At 41.1% G+C, this 27259-nt stretch overlaps 1 protein-coding gene across 1 annotated transcript; it reads left to right on the plus strand.

Annotated features, from left to right (window-relative positions):
- Positions 1–1517: 1517 nt before the first annotated feature.
- TEKT1 (tektin 1) lies at positions 1518–27259 on the plus strand. Its single transcript, XM_063108963.1, has 7 exons — positions 1518–1707; positions 10608–10773; positions 12781–12909; positions 13446–13589; positions 15875–16097; positions 26383–26579; positions 27052–27259. Exons 1-7 carry the CDS (start codon positions 1518–1520, stop codon positions 27257–27259), a joined length of 1257 nt encoding a protein of 418 aa, XP_062965033.1.

Here is a 27259-nt window from a genome sequence, read left to right on the forward strand (position 1 = left end):
CCTGGAGTTCCAGTTGAGGTAAGGAGGCACCCACCCCGAGCTTGTGTCGTCGTTCTTTGCGGTGCTGAGGTGAGTAAACCCCGGCCCCACCCCACCGACACTTAGCCGCAGCCCTCCGCCCAACCCAAAAGCCTTGTGCCCGTTGGGATCAGCTCTCCACCTTTCTGGGGACTACTCAGACTTGCCCAGGAGTCTTGGGTTAGATATTGGGACCCACACTCAGATAAACTTGGGAGAGGCCATAAGAGGGACTGGGCCAGGAAGAAATGGGGAGACCGCCTGTCGTTTGAGGGGCTGGGTGAGCTGAGGTGTTCAGCCTGGGCAAGATCTGACTCTGGCTTCTATCCCTGTATGTGTGAAGGCTTCAGAGATCCAGAGACCCCTAAGGGCAGAAGCTTAGACTTTTGGGTAGGGATGGGAGTGGGGGCAGATTTCAGCTCTGTCTGAGGCAGGCAGTTCTCACGTTCACAGCTGGGTGCGAGTGAGGTGGGTAAATTTTATTTTTTAAAAAATACGCTTATGTTTAACTACACCAGAAAGTAAGTTTGGGCAGGTTGGGTCAGATCTATAATACAAATTTTGAGACTGAAACATTTATCATCTGTATTAGGAACATTCAAAATCCTCTCTTCTAGCTAATTGAAAGAATACAATAATTTGCTGGTTATAGTCACCCTGCAGTGCTATAGAACACTTGGTCTTACTCCTCCTATTTAACTGTAATTTTGTATCAACTAAGAGGTCGGTAAATTTTAGTCTTTCTGTTGCCGCCTGCCATCTGCCTTCAGTGTTCCCCTTCCTGTTCTCTCCTTTTAAGAAGCTTTTAGATTCTTTTATCTGTTCAATAAGATCAATACCCAGTTGTCAGTTTACAGATGTCACATTTGTTCACTGTTTAAGAAAACACGTCTGGGTTAATCTGTTTGGCAGAACACTACTCTATGACCCAGCAATTGTAATGAGTCATAAAAATGCACGTGTTCACCAAAACACATGTCTGAGAGAACTCATAGCATTCTTATTAGAGCCCTAAAGTGGAAAGGACCCAAATATCCATAAACAGTAGAAAAGATAGGTACTTTCTGGTATATTCATACAATGGCACACTACACAGCAACGAGAATGAACAAACTACAATAAGAACAACGTGAATGAATCTTACAAGCGAAATAGTGAGTGAAAGAAGTCATATACAAAAGAAACATACTGTGTGGTTCCATTTATCTTAAGTTTGAAACAGCAAAACCAATTTATAGTGTTATAAGTCAGGATAGTGGTTACCCTGTGGAACTTGGGGTGGAGACTGGGGACTGGAAAGAAGCTTGAGATGCTGGTAATGCTTGTTTCTTGATCTGGGTGCTGGCTACATAGTTGTGTTCATTTTGTGTACAGATTATTATTTATGTACTTTCTGGTATGTGTGTCATACTTTGATAAAAATTGTCATAAAAAATGACAAATGGCTTTTATTTAATCTAAAAAAAGTCTGCCTTTTATCGGGACTTTGGAAACCTCAAATGGCTAAACTACTACAACCTCCGCCCAAGTTCCTGCCCTCGGAATGGCACATTGCTAACAAGAGCCAGTACCACAGAGCAGAGGCACAAAGGTCCCGATCTGAACGCCTGGTGGCAGAAAGCCAGAGGCTTGTGGACGAGATTGAAAAGACCACAAGAAAATCTCAAAGCGATGTGAACAAGAAACTAGGTAAGACAATGTGCTGTGTATATTTGTGAACATGTTTGGATAAGACTGTTGAGGTTTAGCTGTACATACTGTCATGTTCAGGAGTGACAATGTATTATTCTTGAAATATTAGGAATAACGTGTATTTTCCAGGTTCTACGTTTAAGTTCACTGCCCTAAGATAGACACATGGTAACCCAGTCTGATTTTCAGCCATCCATCATCCATCATTCATTCACTGATGTGATACACATTTATTGAGCATCTAAGGGCATCTACAGAGTATGCAGGGAGTGATCAGAGTCCGATTTTTAGGGGCTCCTGGCTTGAAGAGGAGAAAGAGACAAAAATTAATAATGTGAATATAGCCAGATAGGTGCTGGGGTAAGGAGAACAAAGGTACAGGTAGGGGAGGCACTGGAGAATTGAGAAAGTTTTTTAGAGAAGAACATTTGAGCTGGGTCTTAAAGGTAGAGTAATTTTCTCTTGACAACTCCATACTTAAAAACAGTATTTAAAGGGTGGTGCCCTGAAATATGCAAAACAAAAACAAACATAAAACAAACAACATCTCTCAAACGCCAAAAAGTGATAAACCAGAGGTCACAAACTCAAACATCTATAAGGGTGCAGATAACATACAATTGAATGTAAGACAATTGAGTGTGGGGACTGTGGGGACCTGGAGAACATGTGCCTCATCTAAGAAGGTAGCTGCTACTCAGTTCCAACCAGTTTCTTCCAGGAAAGAATGGACCCAGTGTTGCCTGATTGTCTGTTTTTTTCAAGAAAATCTGGAAAGCTGGAATTTGCCCACTTTTTAAATGTTGGCAACTGTTTTAATTTATTTATAACACTGGGCCAGCTGAAAAAGCACATTTATGGATAAAACCTGGTCTGAGGGCTGCTAGTTTTTCCACCTCCAATAAGCCAAACTTCATTTTGGCCAAGAATGTTAGATATTAGGCTCTCCTGAAGGGCTGATCCTTACTGCAAAACCAGCATATAGACAAGTGTCTTCTAAAAAATTGTGCAAATAGGTAGGTGTTAAAAATGAGGATGCATCATTCATATTTTGCAATACTTGTGCTTCAGTAGGCATGGGGAAAAAGTTTTCAAGGTCTGAACCTTAACTTCATTGCTTCATTGCATCATTTAAAAAATTAGCCATTTACAATGTCATAAAAAAATCAAATACTTAGGAATAAATTTAACAAAAAATGTGCAAGAGTTCTACACTGAAAACTACAAGCCATTATTGCAAGAAGATAAAAAAGTTCTAAATAAATGCAGAGTTATATCAGTGAATGGATCGGAAGACTCAGTATTTTAAGGATGTCAATTCTCTCCAAATGAATTTATAGATTCAATGCAATGCCAATGAAAATCCCAGCAAGTTTTCTGGTGAAATTGGCAAACTGCTTCTAAAACTTATGGAAATGCAAAGGGTCAAGAATAGACACACCTATTTTGAAAAATACAGAGGGAAGCTTTCACTAAGATCTATCATAAAGCTATGGTAATTAAGACAGTGAAGTATAGGCAAGGATAGGCAAATTGTCCAATGGAACATAACAGAGTCCAGAAACAAACCCACACATATACGTTTATCTGATTTATGACAAAAGCAACACTGCAGAGTGATAGATAAAGGGTGCATTTATGATAAATTGGTGAGTTGGATATTCATATGGAAAAAGTTATATTCTGACCCTTACCTTATATCATATATTTAAAAAAATAAAATCTAGGTAGGGTACCTATCTAAATGGGGAAGGTAAAACTTTTAGTGTGGAGGATACCAACATTAGTAAAGCAAATGTATTTAACAGGGCTTAACTTATTGCTTAGTGGGGCCACAGCCCTGTAGTTTAAGGTATAGCCTAACTTTTTAGAATTACACATAGAAATGCTTATCTTGGGAAAAACAGAAAACTTTCCCAGGACTAAAGTCTCTGTTGTAGATAAAAAAATTGTAAGGGCAGTCATCCTTGGTGCAGTTAAACCTAATGATGGGAAAGTATGTGAGCTAAAAGCTTCAAGGTTGATGGTTGGGGATGTTCCACATCTCGCCCTCATGCTGTTTCTTTGAGTTTCTTAGGGAACTAAGTGTTGCCATGACGATTATCTCATTGTTCCTTTTGTAACCACCTGTGTTCCTTTTCTGTAACTTTCTTGCCTGGACAATAAGCACTGGGAGAAAACCTGATTCTCGGTTATTCTTAGGAATTATTCTCTCTTGAAAGAATTGCTCCTGGGATTAACCCCTTCTGGGCCTCTCACTGCTCTGGAGAAATGGGCTTTGAGTAATCCTTTGCGTCCCCATCACCCTTGAAGAGGTGACATTTTAGAGGAGAGCATCTTTATGACTTGGAGAAGGCAAAGATTTCTTAAGTAGGGTGAAAAAGAACCAATCATAGAGGAAAAAAATTATAAATTGGACTATATTAAAATGAAGAAATTTCGTTTGTCTAAAAGACCTCTTAAAAGACTGAAATAGCAATCACAGAGTGGGAGAAGATATTCACAACATACATAGCTGACAAAAGGTTTATATCTAGAATATGTAAAGAACTTCTAAGAATAAAAAAGAAAAAGGCAGATAACAATAAAAAATGAGCAAAAACTTGACAGACACCTTACAAGAGAGGAAGTTCAGTAAAATATGAAGAGGTTCTCTTACTTCATTAGTCATCAGAGACCACAAATTAAAATCACAGTTGAGATGCCATTAACCACCCACCAGAATGGCTAGAGTGGAAAAGAAAAAGGAGAACAGAAAAAAGAAAAAAAAAAAAAACCCAAAAAACAAAGTGTTATAGAAGACATGGAGCAACTGGAACTCTCATACCCTGCTGGTGGAAGTATTAATTGGTATAACCACTTTGGAAAGCTCTGGCAGCATCTACTACAGCTAAACATATGCATAACTTTTCACCTAGCTATTCTACTTTTATGGATATATCCAACAGGAATTCATATATATGTTTACCAAAGATATATGCTGCAGTGTTCAAAGGAGTGCTATTTGTAATAGCCCTAAACTAGAAACTACCCACGTGCTCATTGACAGTAGAATGGATAAGTAGTGTTATACTATGCAGCTATGAGAATGACTGATATATAACTACATGCAACACTACAGATGAATTGTACAAACATAGTAAGATGTTGAGTAAAATAACACACAAATGAGTACATACCACATTATTCCATTTATATAAAGTAAAACAGACAAAGGGAAAAGGAAAAATTAATCTATACTGTTAGAAGTCAGTGCTGGTATGTGAGGAGACAGGAACTTGTGGTCACACAAGACTTTCTGGGATGCTGGTAGTGGTTATGTGGATGCTGGTAGTGGTTATGTGGATGCATTCACTGTGAAAATTCATTGAATTTTCTGATATTTATACTTTTCTATGGGTTTATGATACTTCGATAAAAAGTTAAAAATAATTTGCAAGTTTCTGTGCTGTGGAGGATATTGATATTAGTAAAACACATGTATTTCATGGGGCCTTAGCCTATAACTTAGTAGGACCAAAGTCCTTAGTTTAGTAAGACCAAAGTCCTTAGAATAGGCTGTAGCTTAGTAGGACCACAGTCCTTAGTTTTAGCAGGACCAAAGTCCTGTAGTTAAAGGAAAAGCCCAACTTTTTAGTAAAACACATAGAAATGCTAAGATTAAAAAAGACCAGGAAACTTTCACAGGACTGAAGTCCTTGATGTGGATTAAAAAATTGAAGCATAGGGCCAAGCCCGTGGCGCACTCGGGAGAGTGCGGCGCTGGGAGTGCAGCGACGCTCCCGCCGCGGGTTCGGATCCTATATAGGAATGGCCGGTGCACTCACTGGCTGAGTGCCGGTCACGAAAAAGACAAAAAAAAAAAAAAAAAAAAAAAATTGAAGCATAGCAAAAGTGATTGCTCTAGGGGTAGTTGCGCTTGGTGCAGCTAAACCTAAATGATGGGAAAGTATGTGAGCTAAAAGCTTCAAGGTTACTCTGCTAGTTAATGGTTGGGGGATGTTCCACATTTTACTTTCAGCTGTTTCTTTAAGTTTCTTGGGGAACTAAGCATTACCATGGCGCTTATCTCATTGTTTCTTTTTGTATGTCACATGGCTTAGTTTTATGACACCTTTTAATGGTAAATTGCTTGAACTATTTTAAGTTACACCTGCTTTAATGAAAAGTGTCATGTAGCCAGTTTGTTTATGTTCTCACTGTGACTGATTGACCACCTGCATTTCTTCTGTAACTTTCTTGTCTGTAAAATAAAAACTTAGAGAAAATCTGACTTGGGGCTATTCCTAGGGCTCTCCTCCCTTGAAGGAGTTCTCCCTGGGTTTAACCCCTTCAGGCCTCTCATTGCTCTGGATACATGGGCTCTGAGTAAACCTTTGCATCTCTGTCACCCTGCAAGAGGTGATGACACTGTGCTGGTGCTGGTGATATATACTTATCAGGTTGGTGCCTGCCCTTGGGGAGCTTGCAGTCTAGAAGTAGACCTTAGTTATGTACCCAGGTGCCCTGGATATGGTGTGATCTATCCCACATGAGTAGCACTGGTAAAGCACTGTCAGATTGGAGGAGGAGGCAGATCACTTACTTCCAATTGGTCTCATCCAATGACTACCCAGTTTGCAAGCCCAGTAGTCATTTAGTCTCCATCTGGTATGACCCCTCTGCAATACTGAATACTTTTGAAATTATATGGCATATGTCTCTCCTGGTTCATTTTCTTTCTCTCCGACTACTTCTTTCTCTTTTTTATTGTTGATGCTTCTTTTTCCCATTCATCCCTTATTGGTATACCTTAGTGTTTTATTCTTGGCCCTCTTAGTGATTTCTTCTTTTCTCTCTATACCTTCTCTCTTTTTGACCTCATTAGAAATTTTATCACTATCCTCTTTGTACTATTGTTTTGCAAATAGAAATCTTTAGCTCTAACTTCTCATCATAACTTTTTTATGGAAATAGAGAACTACTTGCCATACATTTCTATCTAAATTCCTTCAGGCACCTAAAAATAAATATGTCCCAAGATGAATACATCACTTTGCCTCAAAACTTGCTTCTGTTTCTGCTGTTCCTTACCCTGGGACCAGGAGTCATTCATTTATTCATTCATCTGTCAAATATGTCCAACATTGTGCTAGATGCTTAGGAGTATAAAGTTGAAGAACAAACACATTCTAGTATTTGAGAGAGATAAAACACAAGTAAAAAGTAACTAAAATTATTTCAAGTTGTTAGCCTGGACTAAGACAATGGCAGTAAAGGTGGAGAGAAGAGGTGCTCGATAATAAGTATGTTAGACTTATGAATAAATTTTAACAACAGAAACCAAGGAGATATGTGGACAAAATAATAACAGCAAGATACCCATTGCATTTACGGGGAATGAGTAGTAGAGGTCCAAGTTGGTGTTTAGAGTACATGAAGGGAGCAGCATGATGGAGATGAGAGGGAGATGCAGCTGGGCCAGGCCTGAGGAAGTCTTAAATGGAAGTTTCAGTTTAGTAGGTAGCCAGTTAGAATTTAAGAGGTAGAGGTAGAAATCTGGGAGTCATCACATAATGGAGGGCATATGTGTAGCTTAGATTAATTAAGGAACATTTTGACAGAGAAGAAAAAAGGGCATAGGAGGAAGAGGATCTAGAGAAGAGTTGGGGAACCAAAGTTCAGGTGGAAGAACAAAAGATGAGGGTTTCATGGGCGAGGACGTCTTCTATTGTATCTATGGTTGTCTAAATGTCAAAGAGGCTGAGAGTGGAACAAATATGAATTTGCACTGGTGATTTGAAGATTATTGATGACCTCTTGGGATAACAGGTCCAGCAGGGCAGCAGGGGATGCAAGGTAGGGGCGGATTACAAAGTGTGAGCGGGGAGACCTCAATTTATATGGTGGACTGAGCACATGTATTTGTTTTCTCTCCCTTTCAAAATTCCCACAAAATAGCAGTGAAGGATTAATTAATGAAAGCTATGCCTCAAGGATGAGGGGTGGGTGAGAAGGAAGCAACAGTAGACAAATGATGAAAACAAGATTTTAGAAGCTACAAAGCAAGAAGCCAAGTGGTAACACACTTAGGGCCTACAGAAAGTCAGGATGGGTAGAGGGCAGTAAGAAGCTAGCTGATCCTTGCAGCAGATTCATGCTGCAGAAACTTCAAAATGCTCAAAATTAGACACATTCAGCTAATTCTGAAGCTGGGGGTTCAGGCTAGAACCTTGAACAAGAATGGGTGAAAGTCTTTATAAACAGCCCCTTCTCCTCTCTGGCTCTCCCTCACTCCAGGAGAAGGCTATAAGTTAAAGGATTCAATGTTAAGTCTATTTACTGAACAATAATTCTTCCAGCTGGTTCCCAGGACACTGGTAGCCAGGCTTCTACACTCAGACACAAGATTGGAAGATTTCTCTGTGGAGAAATTAATGGCCCCAAAGGAAAGATCTATAGATGTTAACATTTGAGCCTTCTCCAGGGAAATGCCTGGGCCTTGCCTGATCACTCTGTACAATAAAGCGGTCTGGTTGACAAGCACTGTTGCAGCTTCCAGGTAGCACTTTAGCATCTCATTCTTAAATCAGATGAGGATCCCCAAACATTTGAGGAAAGTCTCTAACACGGCAGACAGCAAAACAAATAATCAAACACCCAGAAACTCAGGAAACAGACAATGCATAGAGCAAAAAAACAAAACAAACAAACAAAAAAACCAAAAAAAAAAAAAAAACCCCAAAACAAAAAACAAAACACCATCAGATCCTCAGAGAATTCAGAGAAGATATTGCATCTGTGGAACGAGCAGAAGAGTCTTTAAAAGGAGAACATTCAGAGTACAAGAGTTCTTGGAAATTAAAATATGAGAACACGAAAATCTTGAAAATCAAGAGGAGTGTTGAAAGATTAAGTTGGAGACTCTCCAGAGAGTGGAGAAAAAAGATTAAAAAAAAAAAAAAAAAAGGGGTTAACAGGAGAGAAAATATAAGAAAATTAAAGGATCAATCTGGGAAGCTTAACAACTAATAGGAGTTCCAGAAAGAAGATAGAGATAATGGAGGAGAAAAAAATCATCTGTAGAAGAACACAAGAAAATTTCATGGAACCAAAGGACCTAAGTTTTTAGATTAAAAGGGCATGCCTAGTGTCTGGCACAATAATTAAATAAGGTTAACGCTAGTGTGAGCTTTTGAACACTAGGAAAATAGAGATATTCCTAAAAGTTCTCAGAGGGGAAAAAAGAGGTCACATACCAAGAATCAGGAATCAGAATGACATCAGACTTTTCAACAGAAACTCTGGAGACTGGAAGGAAATGGAGTGACACCATCAAAATTCTAAATGAAAAGGGTTTACAACCTACACTCTAGTGCACAGCCAAATAATATCAAATGGTGAGGGCAGAATAAAGGCATTTTCAGACTTGGAGGTTTCAAACATTTTACCTCATATGCATGCATCCATTTCTTAGGAAGTTCCCGAAGGATGTGCTTCAGCACACTGAAGGAGTAAATCAAGGAGGAGGAAGAAATGCAATCCAGGAAACAGGACTCCAGCACATGAGAAGGGCGAAGAGGATTCCCGGAAGCAAAGCCACAGTATGGGACCCAAGCAGCAAACTAGAGAGCAGGAGACTGGAGCAGGAGCAGGAAGCGCTGTAGGAGAGATGTCTGCAGGAAAGAAACAAAATTAGCAGATTGCTTGATGGGTTGGAATATATTGAGAGAATATTTGTAGTTCTGTCAGAAAGTCGAGGGAAAATTATTAATAAGTATGTAGAAAGTGAAGCAATCACTATAGTAACCATTTTACTATCTGTATGTATCTGATAACATCATGTTGTAAACCTCAAATATACACAGTAAAATTTTTTAGAAGTTAAATAAAAAAGAGTCATTGAACGGAAGAGAAAACTGACAGTTACACAGCCAGTACCTTGTGACTTTAAGATTCAAATGCTGAATTATTCAGTCTGAATTTATTATATATTATATAATTTTCCTACTATAATCAGCTGTCTTTTATTTACAATGCTTAATAAATTTACTTTTAATTATCATTAAAAAAGTGAAGCAAAAATGCAATTATTAACCCCCCCAAAATAGAAAGTTGTATAATATAAAAGTTGTATAAAGAAATTTATTATAATATACTACATGGCCCAGGTGTAAATAACATTTACATATTTCCAAAAATATAAATAAACAGTAAGTTAGTATTTAACAGGATGATGATACAGCTATATCGGGAGATGGAAAAACTGAAGTATCTTGTGTGAGTTGGTTAAAAACAAATAACATTTTAAATAATATTTAAATAAAATTTCATCATAGGGAATCAATAGATAGTATTAAAACTGATCATGAGTAAACACTTGTAGCAGTGTAAGCAAATGCCAGAGGAAATAATGAAGTCAAATAGTATTACAAAGTTGCTCCCAGAAGGTGGGAGTGGGTAGAGATGGGTCAGAGAATTGTAATACTTTGTAATACTATTTGACTTTTCAAATAATATGCATTTATATCTTTGATAATTAAGTTATTAAAAACAGTGGGCATCCAAAAATTAGTCAGTGAGTTTAGAATGATAAATTCAATGTGAGAGAAAATATCTTCCTTCCTTTCTTCCTGCTAATGAACATTTATAAAAAAGATGCCCCAAGTAGCACAGCTAATTAGAAAGAAAAGGAACATATCTCAGGTAGGTTTGTGTTTGTTTTTCTGTTTTTGGTGGCTGGCTGGCATGGAGACCTGAACCCTTGACCTTGGTCTTGTGACACTGAGCCCTAACCAACTGAGCTAACCAGCCAGCCCAGTCGCAGGTAGTTTTATGACAGTCCTCAAGTTTCTAATTCAGAAGTTGGTTACTTTGGGAGTAGATTAATCCTGGCATAACTTCTCTGTGTGCTTCAGAACAGAGACTCGAGGAAGTCAGGTTCTGGAAGAAGGAGTTAGATGATAAACTTGAGCAGCTTGTGTGTGAAACTGAGGATCTACTCACATATAAGACCAGACTGGAAAAAGCCTTGGAGAGCTTTAAAGAGCCCTTGCGCATCACTGAGACATGCCTGGCATACAGGTAGGAGAGAAGGTTTCTCGAGTGAGTTGTCTGTTGTGGAAAATGAAATGCTGGGTAGTAAGAGCTGACTGTGTGAGATGGAGAGCCAGAGTGAGGCAGATGGGCAGCGTTCTTTTAGAGCTGAAGTTACCCCGTGGTGCTGGGCAGTGGAAGGAGATGTGGACTTGGTTCATGTCTAAACTCTGCTCTTGACTAACTTAAATAAACATTAGTTAGGACTAAGTTTGGCTGTGGGTATCAGGAAAATGCAAAATAAGTTAAACTTAAATAAAATAGTTTCTCTCACATTTAAGGAGTTTAGAGATAGTCAGTTCAGGGTTGGCATGGTTTGCTACAGTTTTAGAGCTCCAGGCTTTTTCTATCTTGTTGCTTTACTGCACGTGGCTTTCAGTCCCAAGGTTACCTCGTGATTTAAGATGGTAGCTGGAGCTCCAGCCATTGTGTCTACATTCCAGCAAGTAGGAAGAAGGAGGGTTTGGCCTTCACCATTTCTGCTTACATCCCATTGACCAGAACTTAATCACGCGCTTCACCAATAGGATCTGGGAAATAGTTGTCTTTATTTTGGGCAGCCAGATGCTCAGTAATAAAAATCAGGGGTTCTATTGCCAAAGAAGAAGGGGAGAACAGATACTACAGCTATTGGGGGACAATAAGACTGCTCCAACACACAGATCCATACAGAAGCATTTTGTAATCTAGAGATCACTGTGCAAACATACCTTTTTTCTGAGTAAACTTTTCCAAATGCAGATTTTTACAGGTCACCCCCATGCTTAAAATCCTTTCATTACAACCCCATGCCCCAATAGCTTCAAGATAAATTTCTAGCTTCTTAGCTTAGCAAACAAGATGCACCATGATTGGGCCCCCAGTGATTTCTCCAGGCCCATATCTCATCTCCAGTAGGGGGATGTGCTGAGCCTCTCACAGTTTCCCAAATGCACCATGCCTCTGTCTTCCTAGAAAGCCCTATCTCCTCCAGGAACTCACCTGGGATCCTCTGCAGCAACAAGGCAGCAGTCTCCCCAGCCAGGTTTAGAGAGCGTGTAAAGCAAAGAGAAGCAGCAGCTGATCACAGAGGTCAACACCCAGCTGGCCCAAGTGTAAGCCTAAGAATAGTTATAATGTAGAGGTTCCTAAATTGATTGAGCATGTACTATGTGCCACGTGCTGTACTCAGTGAGCTTTTATATCTCATTTCTACCTTGCCACAGTCCTATAGAGTACTAATAATTATCCTTATTTTACAGAACAGGAAACCCAGTCACAGATGAGTTATATGACATGCCTAAGGCCACACAGCTAGTGAGTGAGGGGGCCTTTGTCCCAAGCACTGTCACACAGGGTGGAAAAGAAGAAAATATCAGGCAGTGGGGTCAGTCTGGGGAGTAATACAGCATAGTGTTTAAAAGCATGTGTAATGCCCAGTTCTGTGACACTGAGTAAGTTACTTAACCTCTTTGAAACTCAGTTTCCTCATCTGTACTTGAAAAGGTTATGTGGAAATATTGATATGAAAAGCTCAGCACAGCACCTGACACATAGTAACTGCTCAGTAGTGGAGGTAATATTAATATGGGTATTATTATTATCACTGGTTATTGTTAGCGTTATCATAATAAAACATCTTTCTGGGTTCAATTCCTTGTCAAAAAACAGGACTAGTATCAAGGAAGGGAACATATGTCTTTGAAGTTCTAAGACACTGTTTCCAGTGAATAGATAGGAAGGAAAGGCTTCAGAACTGATGGCTGAATTAAGGAGAAGAAAGTCCATTTGGCATTTTTCAGAACAAGTGACGAGCTATCAATCAATTTTTCTTCACTGCGTTGTGGATATTTCGAAGTTGCACAGACACCTGCTCTTGTCCATCCCCCACCGTGTCACCCAGACGGACTGGGTGATACTCACTCGGTTGTGCAGAGAGTTACAAATGCCCAGACATTAGACAATATGGAGCTGCCTCCTGCACGTGGTGGCCGACCTGCTGCCTTCCCCTGCCAGGGAGAAGCGTGTTGGTATTGACCTGGTGCACGATGAGGTGGAGCAGGAGCTGATAAAGGAGGCTGAGATCATCCGGGGCGTGATGGCGCTGCTGACGCGCACCTTGGAGGAGACCTCTGAGCAGGTCAGGTATGGCTGGTGGGGCCTGCCCTCCATATCTCCACTGGGGATTCCCAGAAGAAGCAGCGCCCACAAAGGCCAGGCTCCATGGCATGGAAAGCGTGGGATTTAGGACTCCCACAGATGCTCTCTGTGTCCCCAGATGGTCCCAACACTCAGGGTGAGAAGCAGCCACCCCCCCCACGTGGCAGTCACCCTCTGGTGGTGGGTGGAGATGGGGCCAGATTTCACCCTGGTTGTAAACTGGAGGACTATGGAGCCAATCGCTGCCAGGGCTGACCCCTCACATACTGCATACCACAGTGGTGACATCTGAAAATGTCACAGGGGAAGGGAGGATCTTGAAGCCCAGGTGCGGTTACATTAATGTCACCCTGCATCAGGTGGAATGCACATGTGTGTTGGGGTGATGGGAAGCTGGAGAGGAAGTGCTGCCATCCTGTACCAGACCTCGCTTCAGCTTCACTTTCCAGGGTCTCCGGAGAACCCATAGGTGCCACCTGTGCATTCCAGAGAGAGAAACCCAGTTGACCTTCTCCCTCCAGGCTGAACCGCTCTGCCAAGTATCATCTTGAAAAGGACTTGAAGGACAAGTTTGTGGCCCTGACCATTGATGACATCTGCTTCACACTCAACAACAACTCACCAAACATCAGATATTCTGATAACGTTGTGAGGATTGAACCAAAGTGAGTGGGGCCCTGACTGCTGACGTGTCCTTGCGTCCTTCCTCCCTGCTGGTAATGTGCGGAGCTTCTCAGACAGGCAGGACCTCACGAGGCGTGCTTGCAGCTGGCCGGGAGCTGGGAGGAGGCAGGCTTGGTGCCCACCCCGACACAGGGCCCAGAGCTCCCAGGTCCTCCAGGTTAGACTCCACTCTAGGGAAGTCTGATATCCAGCCCTTGAACATTTATTTATTTTTATGATGGCAGCACTCTTTTTTAAAAAACTGAAATATCTGTGGGGTACAGAGTTGAATATGAATGGCTGTGTGCAATATGTGATGCTCAAATCAGGATAATTAGTGTATTCAACATTGCACAATGTAATCGTTTTTCGCGGCCCTTTACCAATTTCTCTCTTATGCCCCTCCTCCTCCCTGTTCCCACCTCTGGTAACCTCAGTTCTGTTTGCTCTTTTGAAAGTTCATTGTATTATTGTGGCTGTTATATCTTTCTTTCTTTTTTTATTGATTTTTTAGCTCCCACTTCTGATGGAGGACGTGCAGTATTTCTCTTTCTGTGCCTGGCCTATTTCACTTAACATAATTTTCTCTAAGTTCATCCCTGTTGCTGCAAATGGTAGAATTTCATTCTTTTTTATGGTGGAATAGTATTCCATTGTGTGTATATATATCACATTTTCCTTATCCAGTTGTCCAATGGTAGACATTTACAATCTTTAAACAATTAAAGGTTATTCTTTTATCTATGCATGTTTTTTAAAAAGTAGAAGAATCTAAAAACATATAAAGGGCAAGTCAGTCATTCTCCTTTTTCCCCCCTTTCCATTTTTACACCCCCTGAGATAACCTGTATGTTCATACAAACACATACATACATGTGTACTCATACACACACAAGTGAATTTTGTTTAGTTTACAAAAATGGGATTATCCTATGTACCTTTTCTGTAACATCTAATTTGCGTTTTTCTATTAGCATTATATCACAACCTAACACATTTTAAAATTTAAAACCTTCTTTTTGAAATAAAACATACATATAGAAATGCATACAAAGAATAAACACGCAGTTCAGTGAATTATCATAGTGTTTGTAATCTTTTGCTGTGCGACAAATTACCCCAAAACTTAGCAGCTTAAAACAACGAATATTTCTTATCTCGTGGTTTCTGTGGGTTTGGAGCACTGCTTACTGGGTGCCTTTGGCTCAGCATGTCCTGAGGTTGTAGTCACACTGGCTGCTGGGGCTACAGCCCATCTGAAGGCTTGACTGGGGTGGGGTGCGCTTCCAGGCTGACTGCTGTGGTGACTGCAGGCCTCAGTCCCTTGCCATGGGAGCTTCTCCATGGGGAAGTATTATGACGTGCAGCTGGCTTCTCCCATAGTGGGTGATCTGAAAGAGAGAAAGAGAGAGAGCACCAAGACAGAAGCCACAGTCTTTTCTTATACCCTAATCCCAGGACCAACATCTCATCCTTCTATTTGTGAGAAATGAGTCAATAAGCTCATCCCATACTCAAAGCGAGCAGCTTCCACAAAGGTGGAACAGGAGTCAGGGATCCCTGGGGCCGTCTTAGATGAGGCCTCTAATTCCAGAGTGAACCACCAACCAGGTGAAAAAAGAAGATACCACCACCACCACCACCACAGAAACCCCCACCCTGTCCCCTTCTGATCAGTACTCCCTTTCTCCTCCCCGGAGGTAACAACTTTCATGACTTCTGATAGGTTTGTTTTGCCTGCTTTTTATTAAATAGCATCATATACTATATATACTGTGTGGTTGTTTGGTTTCTTCCAATTAACATTATTTTGAGATTTACCAGTGTTGTTACATAAAATAGTTCCTCTTCAAACTAGCAATTTATTCATTTGGTTTTCTATTTTATTCTGTGTTATAATCTGTTACTGTTATTGTATTTTAGTGCTCAAATTCTCTCTAGCTGTGTGATCTCGACCAAGTTACTGCATCTCTTTGAGCCTCAGTTTTCCTCCTCTGTAAAATGGGTGTTATAAAAGTTAGCACACTAGGCCATCGTGAGGATTAATGAGATAATGTCTGTAGGGTGCCAGCCCAGTGCCTGGCACAGAGAAGAAGTTTCCCCGGTGTGATAGCTGTTGCTGTTGATAGACCAGTGTTCACTCTACCTAAAGATGAAAACATTCTAGGTGCTTCTGATGGTGGAGGTAGGCTTAGCTTTCAGTGGATTTCCAGGAGCTTGTCCCCCTCCACACACTCCTCTCCCTGGCCCCAAATATGCAGGGAATGACTGTGTGGGTTTGTTTCAGCTCTGTGAGTCTGGAAGACTGGCTGGACTTCTCCAATGCAAACGTGGAGAAGGCTGACAAGCAGCGGAACAACTCACTGGCATTGAAGGCCCTGGTGGACCACATCCTATCCCAGACGGCCAACGACCTGCGCCAGCAGTGCAATGTAGTGGACACAGCGTTCAAGAACGGGCTGAAGGAGACCAAGGATGCCCGGGACAAGCTGGCTGTCCATCTGGCCAAGGTGAGGTCTGGAGGGAGCATGGGACGATACATTCAGAAGGTTTCACCGTGGAAAGTGAGAATGCCTTCTGGATCAGGCCACTAGACTTCTGGGCTTATGATATTGGGTCAGCTAATGAGTAAGGGCTGTTCACATCTCTCCATTTCAGCAGTAAGCTTTGGGCTTTGGGGACTGGAGTGGGACTTTGCCCCACTCTGGGACTCCATTGCTACTCACTGCTGCAGAGAGCAGAGCCACTAAGGACAGAGTGCTGAAGCAGGAGACCCAGGCTCGGGGCCTGGCCAAAGAAAGATTTCTGTGTCATAAATACTCCCACCATGATCAATTTCAAGCTACCCATTTAACAGTGGGCTGGCAAAGTTGCAGAATATTTAACAAGCAGAGCCCACGTGAACTGGCTGCAGCACACCCTCCTCCCCATCAAGGACCCTGGATCCTGAGACTATATGACCACCCCACAAGGCCAAGCTCAGGGACACTGAGAAGTAGAGTCTAGTGGGACAGTGCTGCATTAGGTCTAAAGAAATGTGCCCAAATTCCAGTCCTGAGATAGCTGGCTGGGGGACTTAAGCAGCTTCCTGAAGCTCTTGAGCCTCTTGCTTCAATGGTACATGCGGATGATGATGGCCCCCCTACCATGGCCACTGCTGGCCCACGCCTGCATTTTACTGCGGGTGAAACTGAGGCATAGTGCATGGCAGGACCCAAGGCGGCAGGGTGGGACTAGAACCTAGGCCTTCTCCACCTTCTCCACTCGCAAATCCCTGCCTGTGGTGGCATTCACAGCCCTGTCCTCCGGCAACTCAGAGTCTAGTTGGGAGACAAGATTTGTCCTTGTGATGTGCGGGACAAAGTATAATATAATCAAGGGTTAAACTGCAGTATTCAGCAAAATGGGAGGTAGAAGAGCCTCGTGGGTAGACGGGGAGACTCCGGAGCCAGGCAGCTTGGGTTTGCACTGTGGCTTTAATGCTCGCTGTGTGGTCTTGGGGAGTTACCGAAGCTCCCCGATCCTCAGTTTCCTTGTTGATAAAATTGGAACAACCACGGTGCTCATCTCCCAGGGTTGGTAAGGGTTAAATCAGACAACTCATATAAAGTATTTAGAACAGGGCCTCGCAACATAGATTTCATGTACAGTCATGTGTTGCTTAAGGACGGGGATAGATTCTGAGAAACGTGTCATTAGGTGATTTTATCACTGTGTTAATGTCATAGACTGTACTTACACAAACCTAGATGGTATAGTCTACTACGTACCTGGGCCATATGGTATAGTCGTTATAATCTTATGGGACCACTGTCATATATGTGGTCCATCATTATGTGGCATATGACTATATGTGTATGTATATGTACATGTATATATGTATGCACATACACACATATATAATCAATTATAATACAATATAATATATATAATTAATAAAAATTGGCTGGTGATGATGATGATGATAATAGCCAAAGAATACTCAAGAGGTTTTTTGGTGGAGTAAGAATGCAGTCTAGGCCTTGAAAAATGGATATGAGACAGGAAGTCAGAGAGGAGGGCAGACTGCTGTATAAGAGGCAGAGTGGGTGCGAGCTGGTTTTTACAGGGCCTGTGAAAAGCCCAGTCCTGCTAGAGGACAGAGTCCTTGCAGGAGCTGAGAGCTGTATGTCTGAAGGTCTGGAACGGAATATAAAATAAACATCCAATAGTTCTGGACAGGCAGGAAGGATGGGTTAAAACAAATTAGGTGAAATTTAGCAGAAACAAAAGTAAAATCTTTTACATGGGTCTAAAAAAGCCATTGTGCCAGCACAGAGTGTCTTAGTAGCAGCAGTATGAGTGAAAAGATTTAGTTGAAAGGAAATTGGGAACAAACTATCAATAGGATAGAAGAGACATCTAGACATGGAGGCTTTTGGTCCTGCTCCTGTCTGTGGTGGTGAGGCCTCGTATGCAGGACTGTTCACAAAAATAACACTGATAAGAGCGATGGTCATACAGTATTGGGTGCACTGTGCTATTACATTGCTGTGCAACCCCGAAATGGGAGTTTATCTCTGCGAGATAGGGGAAAAGTGTTTTCCTGTTCTCACATACCCCTCAATGCAACACTTTTGCCAGCAGATGTGTGGGGTTTCCCCCACTCACTAAGCAAACAATTCTCCAGCTGGGTGTTCTGTGACTTAATTCAATTTTCACACTATCTAGCTGGAGATAGCATCAGATCCCACAAATTAAGAGCTCAGTCCCACAAGACTGTCCCCACTTCAGATGCCAGTCCCAAGTCCCAGGTTGTGACATGTGCTTCTGACCCACTGGCACTAAATTGGGGTTCCTATGATCCCTCTTCTTGGGCTCAATTAGTTTGCTAGAGAGGCTCACAGAACTCAGGGAAACACTTACTTATATTTACCCATTTATTATAAAGAATATTACAAAGGATTCAGATGAACAGATAGATGGGAGAGATGCACAAGGACAGGTTTGGGGGAAGGGGTGTGGAGTTTCCGCACTCTGTGGATGCACTGCCTTCCAGAAACCACCATGTGCTCAGCTATCTGGAAGATCTCTGAATTTGGCTTCTTATGGGGACTTCATTAGGTAGGCATGATTGATGACATCATCAGCCGCTGCTATCAACTCAACCATCAGCCCTTCTCCCCTTCTTGGGAGGTTGAGAGTGGGGCTGAAAGCCCCACCAGGAAATGGTATGTATTTCTATATAATACTATGTATTTCACAATATCACACATCCCCATTTTAGAGATGAGAAAACCAAGACTGATGGGCCGGCCCCATGGCTCACTCGGGAGAGTGCGGAGCTGGTAGTGCCAAGGTCGTGGGTTTGGATCCTATATAGGGGTGGCTGGTACGCTCACTGGCTGAGCGTGGTGCAGACAACACCGTGCCGAGGGTTGCGATCCCCTTACCAGTCAGAAAAAAAAAAAAAAAAGAGAACCGAGGCTGAGAAGGTTAACTTTGTCAAGGCCTTGTGACGAATAAGTGGCAGAGCTGAGCATCGAAACCAGGTCTGTCTGACTGCTGAGCTTGCACCTGTCCCTACCCCATGATTATAATGGAAACACCAAGACCACGTCCTCTTCTGGCCTCACGCTGTAGGACGGACCAGATGGACTCAAGAGCAGCCTGGGAAAGGAGGGGCGTTGGACAGGGGCTCTGCAGTTGGGACGAGCAGAGACCCCGGGGCAGTGGTGTCTGATGGGAATGTAACACAAGCTGCATGTGTCACTTTACATTTTCTAGTAGACATTTTTTAAAAAGTAAGAAACAGGTGAAATTAATTGTAATTATATGTTTTATTAACCTGCTATATAAAAAATATCACTTCAACATGTTATCAACATAAATAATTAATGAGATATTTTACATTCTTTTTTTTAAACTAAGTCTTTGGAATCTTTTGTGTATTTGACAGTAATGGCAGTGCCCTGGCCATGTGTATTTGTTTTTGTTTTTTTTTTTTTTAAAAGATGACCGGTAAGGGCATCTTAACCCTTGACTTGGTGTTATCAGCACCATGCTCTCCCGAGTGAGCCACAGGCCGGCCCCCTGGCCGTGTGTATTTGATACGGCACATCTCAATTAGGACTAGGCACATTTCCTGGGCTCAGTAGCCACATGTGGCCAGTGGCTGCTGTGTTCATGCAGCTTCAGGGATACAGGGTCTCTTTCCTCAACTGTGAGAAGAGTGTAAGATGATTCATGTATGTGGGACAGGTTTAGAGATGGTGGCTACAAATCAGATGGAGCCATGAAAAATATCCAAAATTTAATTTGAAATTATTTTAATATTCGAAAGAGTTGTGGTCTAAAAGACAGAAAGTATATGACAAAAATGCAAGGATTCATCAAGTTCAAAGGCCTTAGGAATTAACAGGGGAAATCATTTAGATCTCTTAAGGGCCCCCAAATTTTAAGATCCAATCAAGAAACAGCACCCTGGGTGGGGGTGCCATTTTTATGTGAATGGAAGAATTAGGGGATGTGTACTTTGAATAACTGTGAGACCCTCCACCCCCATTCGGAGGCCACCCACCTAGATTCTATGACAAAAGGGTCCTGCTGGTTATCATCTAGCCCCAAGCCTCCCTGGTCATGAAGAGACTTAGCAAGTGGAGAAGACAACTTCCAAATTAAATGATAAGGTAACCCCCACTTTATTTGCAATGTCACAATTGTTTCCTTACTGGTCAAAGTGTATTTTAACCGCAGGAAGATTTAGAATTAAGTATAGGAATGTTTAAGATCATCTAACCTGGAGGTCAGTGCACTTTTTCTATACAGGGTCAGATAGTAAATATTTTAGGCTTTATGGGCCAAAAGGCAAAATCAAGGATATTATGTAGGTATTTATATAATAAGAGAGAGAAAAAAAATTTCCACAAATTCTTCATTGACAAAATTCAAGTTATAGTAATAATTGAGTATAAGTTTTTGTAATACAGGTATAATAATGAGGAGGAGGGAATTCTTTTTGGGGGAGGATAACATCTTGCTTTGTTGAAGCTCAAAGTTAGTGTTTCCTATAAAATCTACTGCAAATGTTCATCTGTTAATGTTGATCTATATGAGATTTTACATATTTCATCTATGATATGTCTTTGCATTCAGCTAGGTACTGCCAAATAATGATAACAATCTGTGAGCACATGATTTTAATTGACTGTATTCATAGCTTGGAACGCATTTATAGAACTCTGTCAGATTTTTCTAACAGAAATAATTGCCTTTTAGCATGTCATTACATTTTAGATTAATTACTTCCAGTTGAAGTTTAGGTAGAAGCTCCTCTATTACACAGTTAAATGGATTTTGAAATATGGAAATTTCCTTTGCATTTGCTTTGAGGTCCAAAAAACACTGGAACTTGGGAAATATGTGTTGCAAATTTATGTGGGGATGGAGGTCTTGCTTCTTCTAACTTTCGACAGCATAGAAAGTGTATAAAGCAGCTTGACATAATTTGTAATTAAAATCACATTAGTTGTTAAAACGACTTCACCACAGTATAAGCTTTGCATATAAATGGTGTCTAGCCTTTTAATTTTAGTTGCACTTATTAAGAAATATTGTCTTCAGCAAAAACTTATTTCCAAAGCTATTCAGGGTTTGATAATCGTGATGGGGGGTGGTTCTTCTTATTCAGAAAACTTTCAATCTTGGCCCTGAGCTGAAATAAATCACGAGAAAAATTTACCACTGCTAAGACATTGAATTGCTGAGTGATAGGGCAAAGCAGGATATTCAGTTTCTATTTCTGACAAAAACTCACAGAACTGATAATGGTCAAGTCTATGAGAACTAATGAAGTTCACTGTTGTTGATAATGGTTCAATAACATATGATAGACCCAAATATTTTGTGCAAAGTACCTTCTGATGGCTATCATGAGGGAACTTCAAAAAGTTCATGGAAAGATTCAGATTATCTTTTAATTCCATTTCCACTAACTTTTTGAAGTACCCTCATGCAATGAATAACTATAAGATTCAAATAAGTTACATTTTCATAAGCTATATACATTTGTTCATAAGCCTTTTTCTGTCCAACACATAGTTGTGCCATCATCAGCTTTAACACTTCTTAGCAGATTCCACTTCAGGTTGCATTGAATTAGTATTTTCTCAACTCGTTGAAAATAGTTATTTCATACAAACCATTCACAGAGGCTGAGTCATTAGTCACTCCAAACTCGGCATTGATTCCTTGAGTAAACAACAACCGAGCAGTATGGGAACATCTGTTAACTCACTAAGAGCAAAAGAAAACCATTCAAAATCATTTGCCTTGTTTACTAAATGGATTAGTGATGTTACTCCCCATGTCCTTAACTCTCTGAGCAACTATTCCTGCAGAAAGACTAATACTCTTAAATAAGTCTATATTCTCTGTACACACTTCCTCAACTACTATAATCAAACATGATTTAATTAACTCCCCATCAGTAAATGGCTTTCCTTACTTGGTTAACAAATGAGCCACTTGGAACTGTGATTGTAGCCTCATTTTCATTTTTGTGAAGAAATTCTGCAGTGACGAGATAATCTGTTTAAATGTTCTAATTTTTCTGATTATTGCTTTCCTGTGAGTTGAGGCTATTGTGATGAGTGCTTAGTCTGAGAATGTTGATGTATATTGTATTCTTTCTGCACAGCTGTAGTGTCATTGCATAATAAACACAATGGTTTGACATCTAGTTAATTAACAAACCTATGTTTCACTGGGTCTTAAAAGTGCAACACACAATGCCCATTTTCTTGTTTTAAGATGATGGGTGTGCACTGTGCTATGGTTTGAATGTTTGTGTCCCACCCTAAATCCCTGTTGGAACCTAATCACCAAAGTGACAGTATTAAGAGGTGGCACCTTCAGCAGGTGAATAAGCTATAAGCGCTCTGCTCTCCTAGATGGGATTAGCACCTTGTGAGGGCTGGATGGAACTAGTGAGGTCCTTTTTCCCTTTTGCCTTCTGCCATGTGAGAACAAAGCATTTGTCCCCTTGTGAGCATGCAGTAACAGGCACAATCTTCAAGCAAAGAGAGCAGCCCTCATCAGCACTAAATCTGCTGGCACCTTGAATTTGGACTTAACCAGCCTCCAGTACCATGAGAAATAAATTTGTTTTTCATAAATTACCCAGTCTCAGGTATTTTGTTATAGAAGCAGGAATGGACTAAGGCATACTGGTAGTAAAACAGTGAAATAAGATGTCACCATATGGTGATACAAGGTTGGAAAGCTGTCAAGTTGTAACTGAGTCACTGTGATTTGTAGTGCTCTGGGCAACTGTGCAAAGCAACGAGGGCATCACGTACAGTCTGTCACAATTCCTTCCCTCTGCCAATCCAGTTCAAAAGCAGTCTTAAATAAGTAAATGCATGGCCATGTTCTGGTACAACTTTACTTATGGACACTAAAAATTAAATTTTATGTAATTCTCACATGACATGAAATATTCTGCTTTTGATTTTTTTAACCATTTAAAAATGTGAAAACCTTTCTTTTGAGAGAATGAAAAGACAAGCCTAGAAAGCCTAGAAAGAATGAAAAGACAAGCCTAGAAAGACAGTCTACTATTTGCAAAGACAGAGAAACTATTTGCAAATCACATATCTGATAAAGGACTGTTATTCGAAATATACAAAATACTCTTAAAACTCAATTAAAAAAATCCAATTAAAATGGGCAAAAGATCTGAACAGATAGCTCACCAACAAAAATATACAGATGGCAAGCATATGAAAAGATGCTGAACGTCATATGTCATTAGGGAAATGCAAATGAAAACAACAATGAGATACTACACACCTATAGAAAATCCAAAACTCTGACAACTCCAAGTGCTGATGAGGATGTGGGGCAATAGGAACTCCCAATCATTGCCGGTGGGAATGCAAAATGGTACAACCACTTTGGAAGACAGTTTGGCAGTTTCTTACGAAACTAATCATACTCCTATGATTCAGCAATCCCATTCCTTGGTATTTCCCCAAATGAGTTGAAACCTTATGTCTGCACAAAAGCCTGCATATAAATATTTATAGCAGCTTTATTCATAATTGCCAAAACTTGCAACCAAGATGTTCTTCAGTAGGTGAATGGATAAGTAAACTGTGGTACATCCAGACAATGGAATATTGCTCATTGCTGAAAGGGGATGAGCTATCAAGTCATAAAAAGACACAGAGGAACTTTAAATGCATATTGCTAAGTGAAAGAAGCCAATCCGATATTCATACCGTATGGTACGAATCATGATTCCAACTATATGACATTCTGGAAAAAGCAAAACTACGGGAGACCCTAAAAAGATCAGTGGTTGTCAGGGGTTTGGGTGGGTGGAGGAAGTTAGGAGGGATGAATAGGTGGAAAACAGGAAATTTTTAGGGCAGTGAAATCTATTCTGTGTAATAGTGTAATGGTGGATTCAATATCCACCATTACATTCATTGTATAATGGAATTATACATTTGTCAAAATCCATAGAATGTACAATACAGAGGGTGAACCCTAATGTAAACCATGAACCCTAGTTAGTAATATTGTATCAATATTGGTTCATCAGCTGTAACAAATGTAACTTACTAGTGCAAGATGCTAATAATAGGGGAAACTGAGGGAGAGAGACGGTACATGGGAACTCTACTTTCTGCTCAATTTTTCTTTAAACCCGAAACTTCTCTATAAAATTACTGATTAAAAGATTCTTGTTTCACAGTCTATACAAAAACAGTGGCAAACTGGATTTGTCCCATAGGCCACAGTTTACTGATTCCTGACCCAACCCCTAGTATTAATAATTTTGTTTTAAAGAATATGTATTTTGGATATCTAAAGTATTTGTAAAATTTAAGAGAATTATAATTTAAAATGTGACTAAATAATTGATTTAACATTATGATTTTAAGTTGAAACTTTATTAAGTTTGAAGATAGCATTAGAATACTTAAGAGAATTTAAGATTCATGGTTTTTACTAATTTATTAGATTGATGAAATCTATTTTAAAAAGTCCGGAAGGCCTTGTTTGCTCAGATAATTGAAGTCTTTCCTTTTTTTGGCAGCTGGCCCGTAAGGGGATGGCTAATTCATGTCTTTAAAACAGTTATATATCAGGGCTGGCCAGTTAGCTCAGTTGGTTAGATGGTAGTGATGATAACACCGAGGTCAAGGGTTTGGATCCCAGTACTGGCCAGCCACCAAAACAAAAACAGCAAACGAACAAATAAACAAGTTATGTATCAAATTTATAAATGCTGCTTTAAATAAATGTCCAGTTTGAGTGTGGTGCTGATAACACGAAGGTACATGGTTTGATCCTTGTAGTAGCCAGCCACCTAAAAAAAAAAAAGTTCGAATGATTTTTTTTTGTCTTTTTCGTGCACTCAGCCAGTGAGTGCACCGGCCATTCCTATATAGGATCCGAACCCGCGTCGGGAGTGTCGCCGCGCTCCCAGCACCGCACTCTCCCGAGTGCACCACGGGCTCGGCCCTTAAAAAAAAAAAGTTCGAATGATTTTAACTAAGTTTGAAGTGGGAGCAACTATTAATCAAAATTGATTTAAAGTGATTGTTAACTTTGCTAAGTTTTAAAATGGTGTATCTGTGAACCAAACTTAAGAAAAGCCTAAGTGTTGGGCCGAGCCCGTGGCGCACCCGGGAGAGTGCGGCGCTGGGAGCGCGGCAACGCTCCCGCCCCGGGTTCGGATCCTATATAGGAATGGCCGGTGCACTCACTGGCTGAGTGCCGGTCACGAAAAAGACAAAAAAAAAAAAAAAAAGAAAAGCCTAAGTGTTAAGAAGAAGCTTAAGAAGCCAAATGTAATGTGTGGACCTCGTTTGGGGTCTAATTGGAAGAAACCACCTCTTAGAAAAGATGTGGAACGACTGGGAAAATGTGAACACTAGATATTAGATGATATTAAGGAATCATTTTTTTTTCTTTTTTTGTGTGATAAAGGTATTGTGGTAATGTTAAAAGGAAAAAAAAAGAATCCTTATATCTTAGAAATACACATCAAGCATTTAAGACTGAATTGGTGTAATATCTGGGATTTGTTTTAACATAATTAAGCTGACGGGCAGGGAAGGGGAGGGTGGTGTATACGAAACAAGATTGGCATAGTCTATTACTTGTTGCTTAAATTGATTATGGGTACATTATCGTGTCTACTTTTGTGTACGTTTGGAAATTTTCATGATGCAAAGTAAAAAAAAAAAAGCTTAAAGAAGAAATACATTTCTTAACTAGTTAAATATTAATTTGAAAACAACAAGTAACATATACGTAGTCTTTTCTGTGCACAAAGCCACCCTAAAAATACCAACCACACTCAGATCGAACTGCTCACAGTCTTCCCCAGGCTTCTAGAGGACAGAACTGGTGCTACTGGGTGGGAGTTAAAAGGAATTAGGCAGCTTTCTGCTCATGACACAACGGTACTTTGTGCCAAGGTGAATGGGTGGCTTTGAGCAGTGTGAGACCCCTGAGCCGGCCAAGCCTTTGCTGAGGGCATCTCCCTCAGATAGGAGATGAGGTGACAATGGCCAGTTGTGTTCATGCCACCTATGGGGTTCTAAGGGTGGGTGAGTTACCTTGCCCAACAGTAATCACTGCCTCAGGGAAGAGAGATCAGACTCATTTCCGGGTCCTGCTTAGGTAGAAATCTGAGGCCCCTTCTTCCCCACTTACCTGATCACAACAGATCTGCAGCCTGAAGCTGAGTTTTGAGGAGATCAACCTGGCCTCACCTGCTGTAATCCTTTTTGTAAGGTCATGGAAGAAATTGCATCCCAGGAGAAAAATATTACAGTTCTCGAAAAAGCCATCCTTGACCAAGAAGGGCCTGCCAAGGTGGCCCATACGCGCCTGGAGACCAGGACTCACCGGCCTAACGTGGAGCTGTGTCGCGATGTCGCACAGTATAGGCTGATGAAGGAGGTTCATGAGATCACCCACAACGTTGCAAGGTAGGCTGGCAGCCAGCGGGCAGAGGGGCCCTGAGGCTCGATCCCAACCTGGATTGCAAGCAGGGGCTAGGCAGTGGCCCTGGTGGGTGAAGCTGCTGGGCCAGGTGGTGACTGTGGTGGGTGGAGCCTGCTCCGTTACGTTTGAGGGGTTCCCTCCTAAAGTGCAGTCTCTACTAACAACAGTCAAAATTGTGTCCGTGTAGGAAATGGATCCCAATGTTGAAATTTTTCTAAAGAAGCCCAAATTCAGGTGTTTCAGTAAAATCTGCAGTTTTAAATGTTGGCATTTCATGACGATGTATGTGTCATGAATCTGGCCTGAGGCCACCAATTTGAAATCTGTCGTAAGGAGGAGAGAAGGAGAAGAGCTCATTTCAATCTGGCTTCCCTCCTGGACAACCAGATACATTTTTCCCCTGGAAAAGCGATGCAGAGAGAGAAATTATTCCCTTATGTCCTTTCCTTCTCCTAGATTAAAGGAAACCTTAGCCCAAGCTCAGGGAGAGCTGAAAGGGCTGAGTCGCAGACAGTTGGCCCTGCAGGAGGAGATCCAGGTCAAAGAGAACACCATCTACATCGATGAAGTGCTGTGCATGCAGATGAGAAAGTCCATCCCTCCACGCGATGGGGAAGACCGTGGGGGCTGGGCCGGGGGCCTCCGCCCTGATGCTGTGTGCTAA

The sequence above is a fragment of the Cynocephalus volans genome, chromosome 10 (genome assembly GCF_027409185.1).
Source record: "Cynocephalus volans isolate mCynVol1 chromosome 10, mCynVol1.pri, whole genome shotgun sequence".
In the NCBI taxonomy this organism is placed as follows: Eukaryota; Metazoa; Chordata; class Mammalia; order Dermoptera; family Cynocephalidae; genus Cynocephalus; species Cynocephalus volans.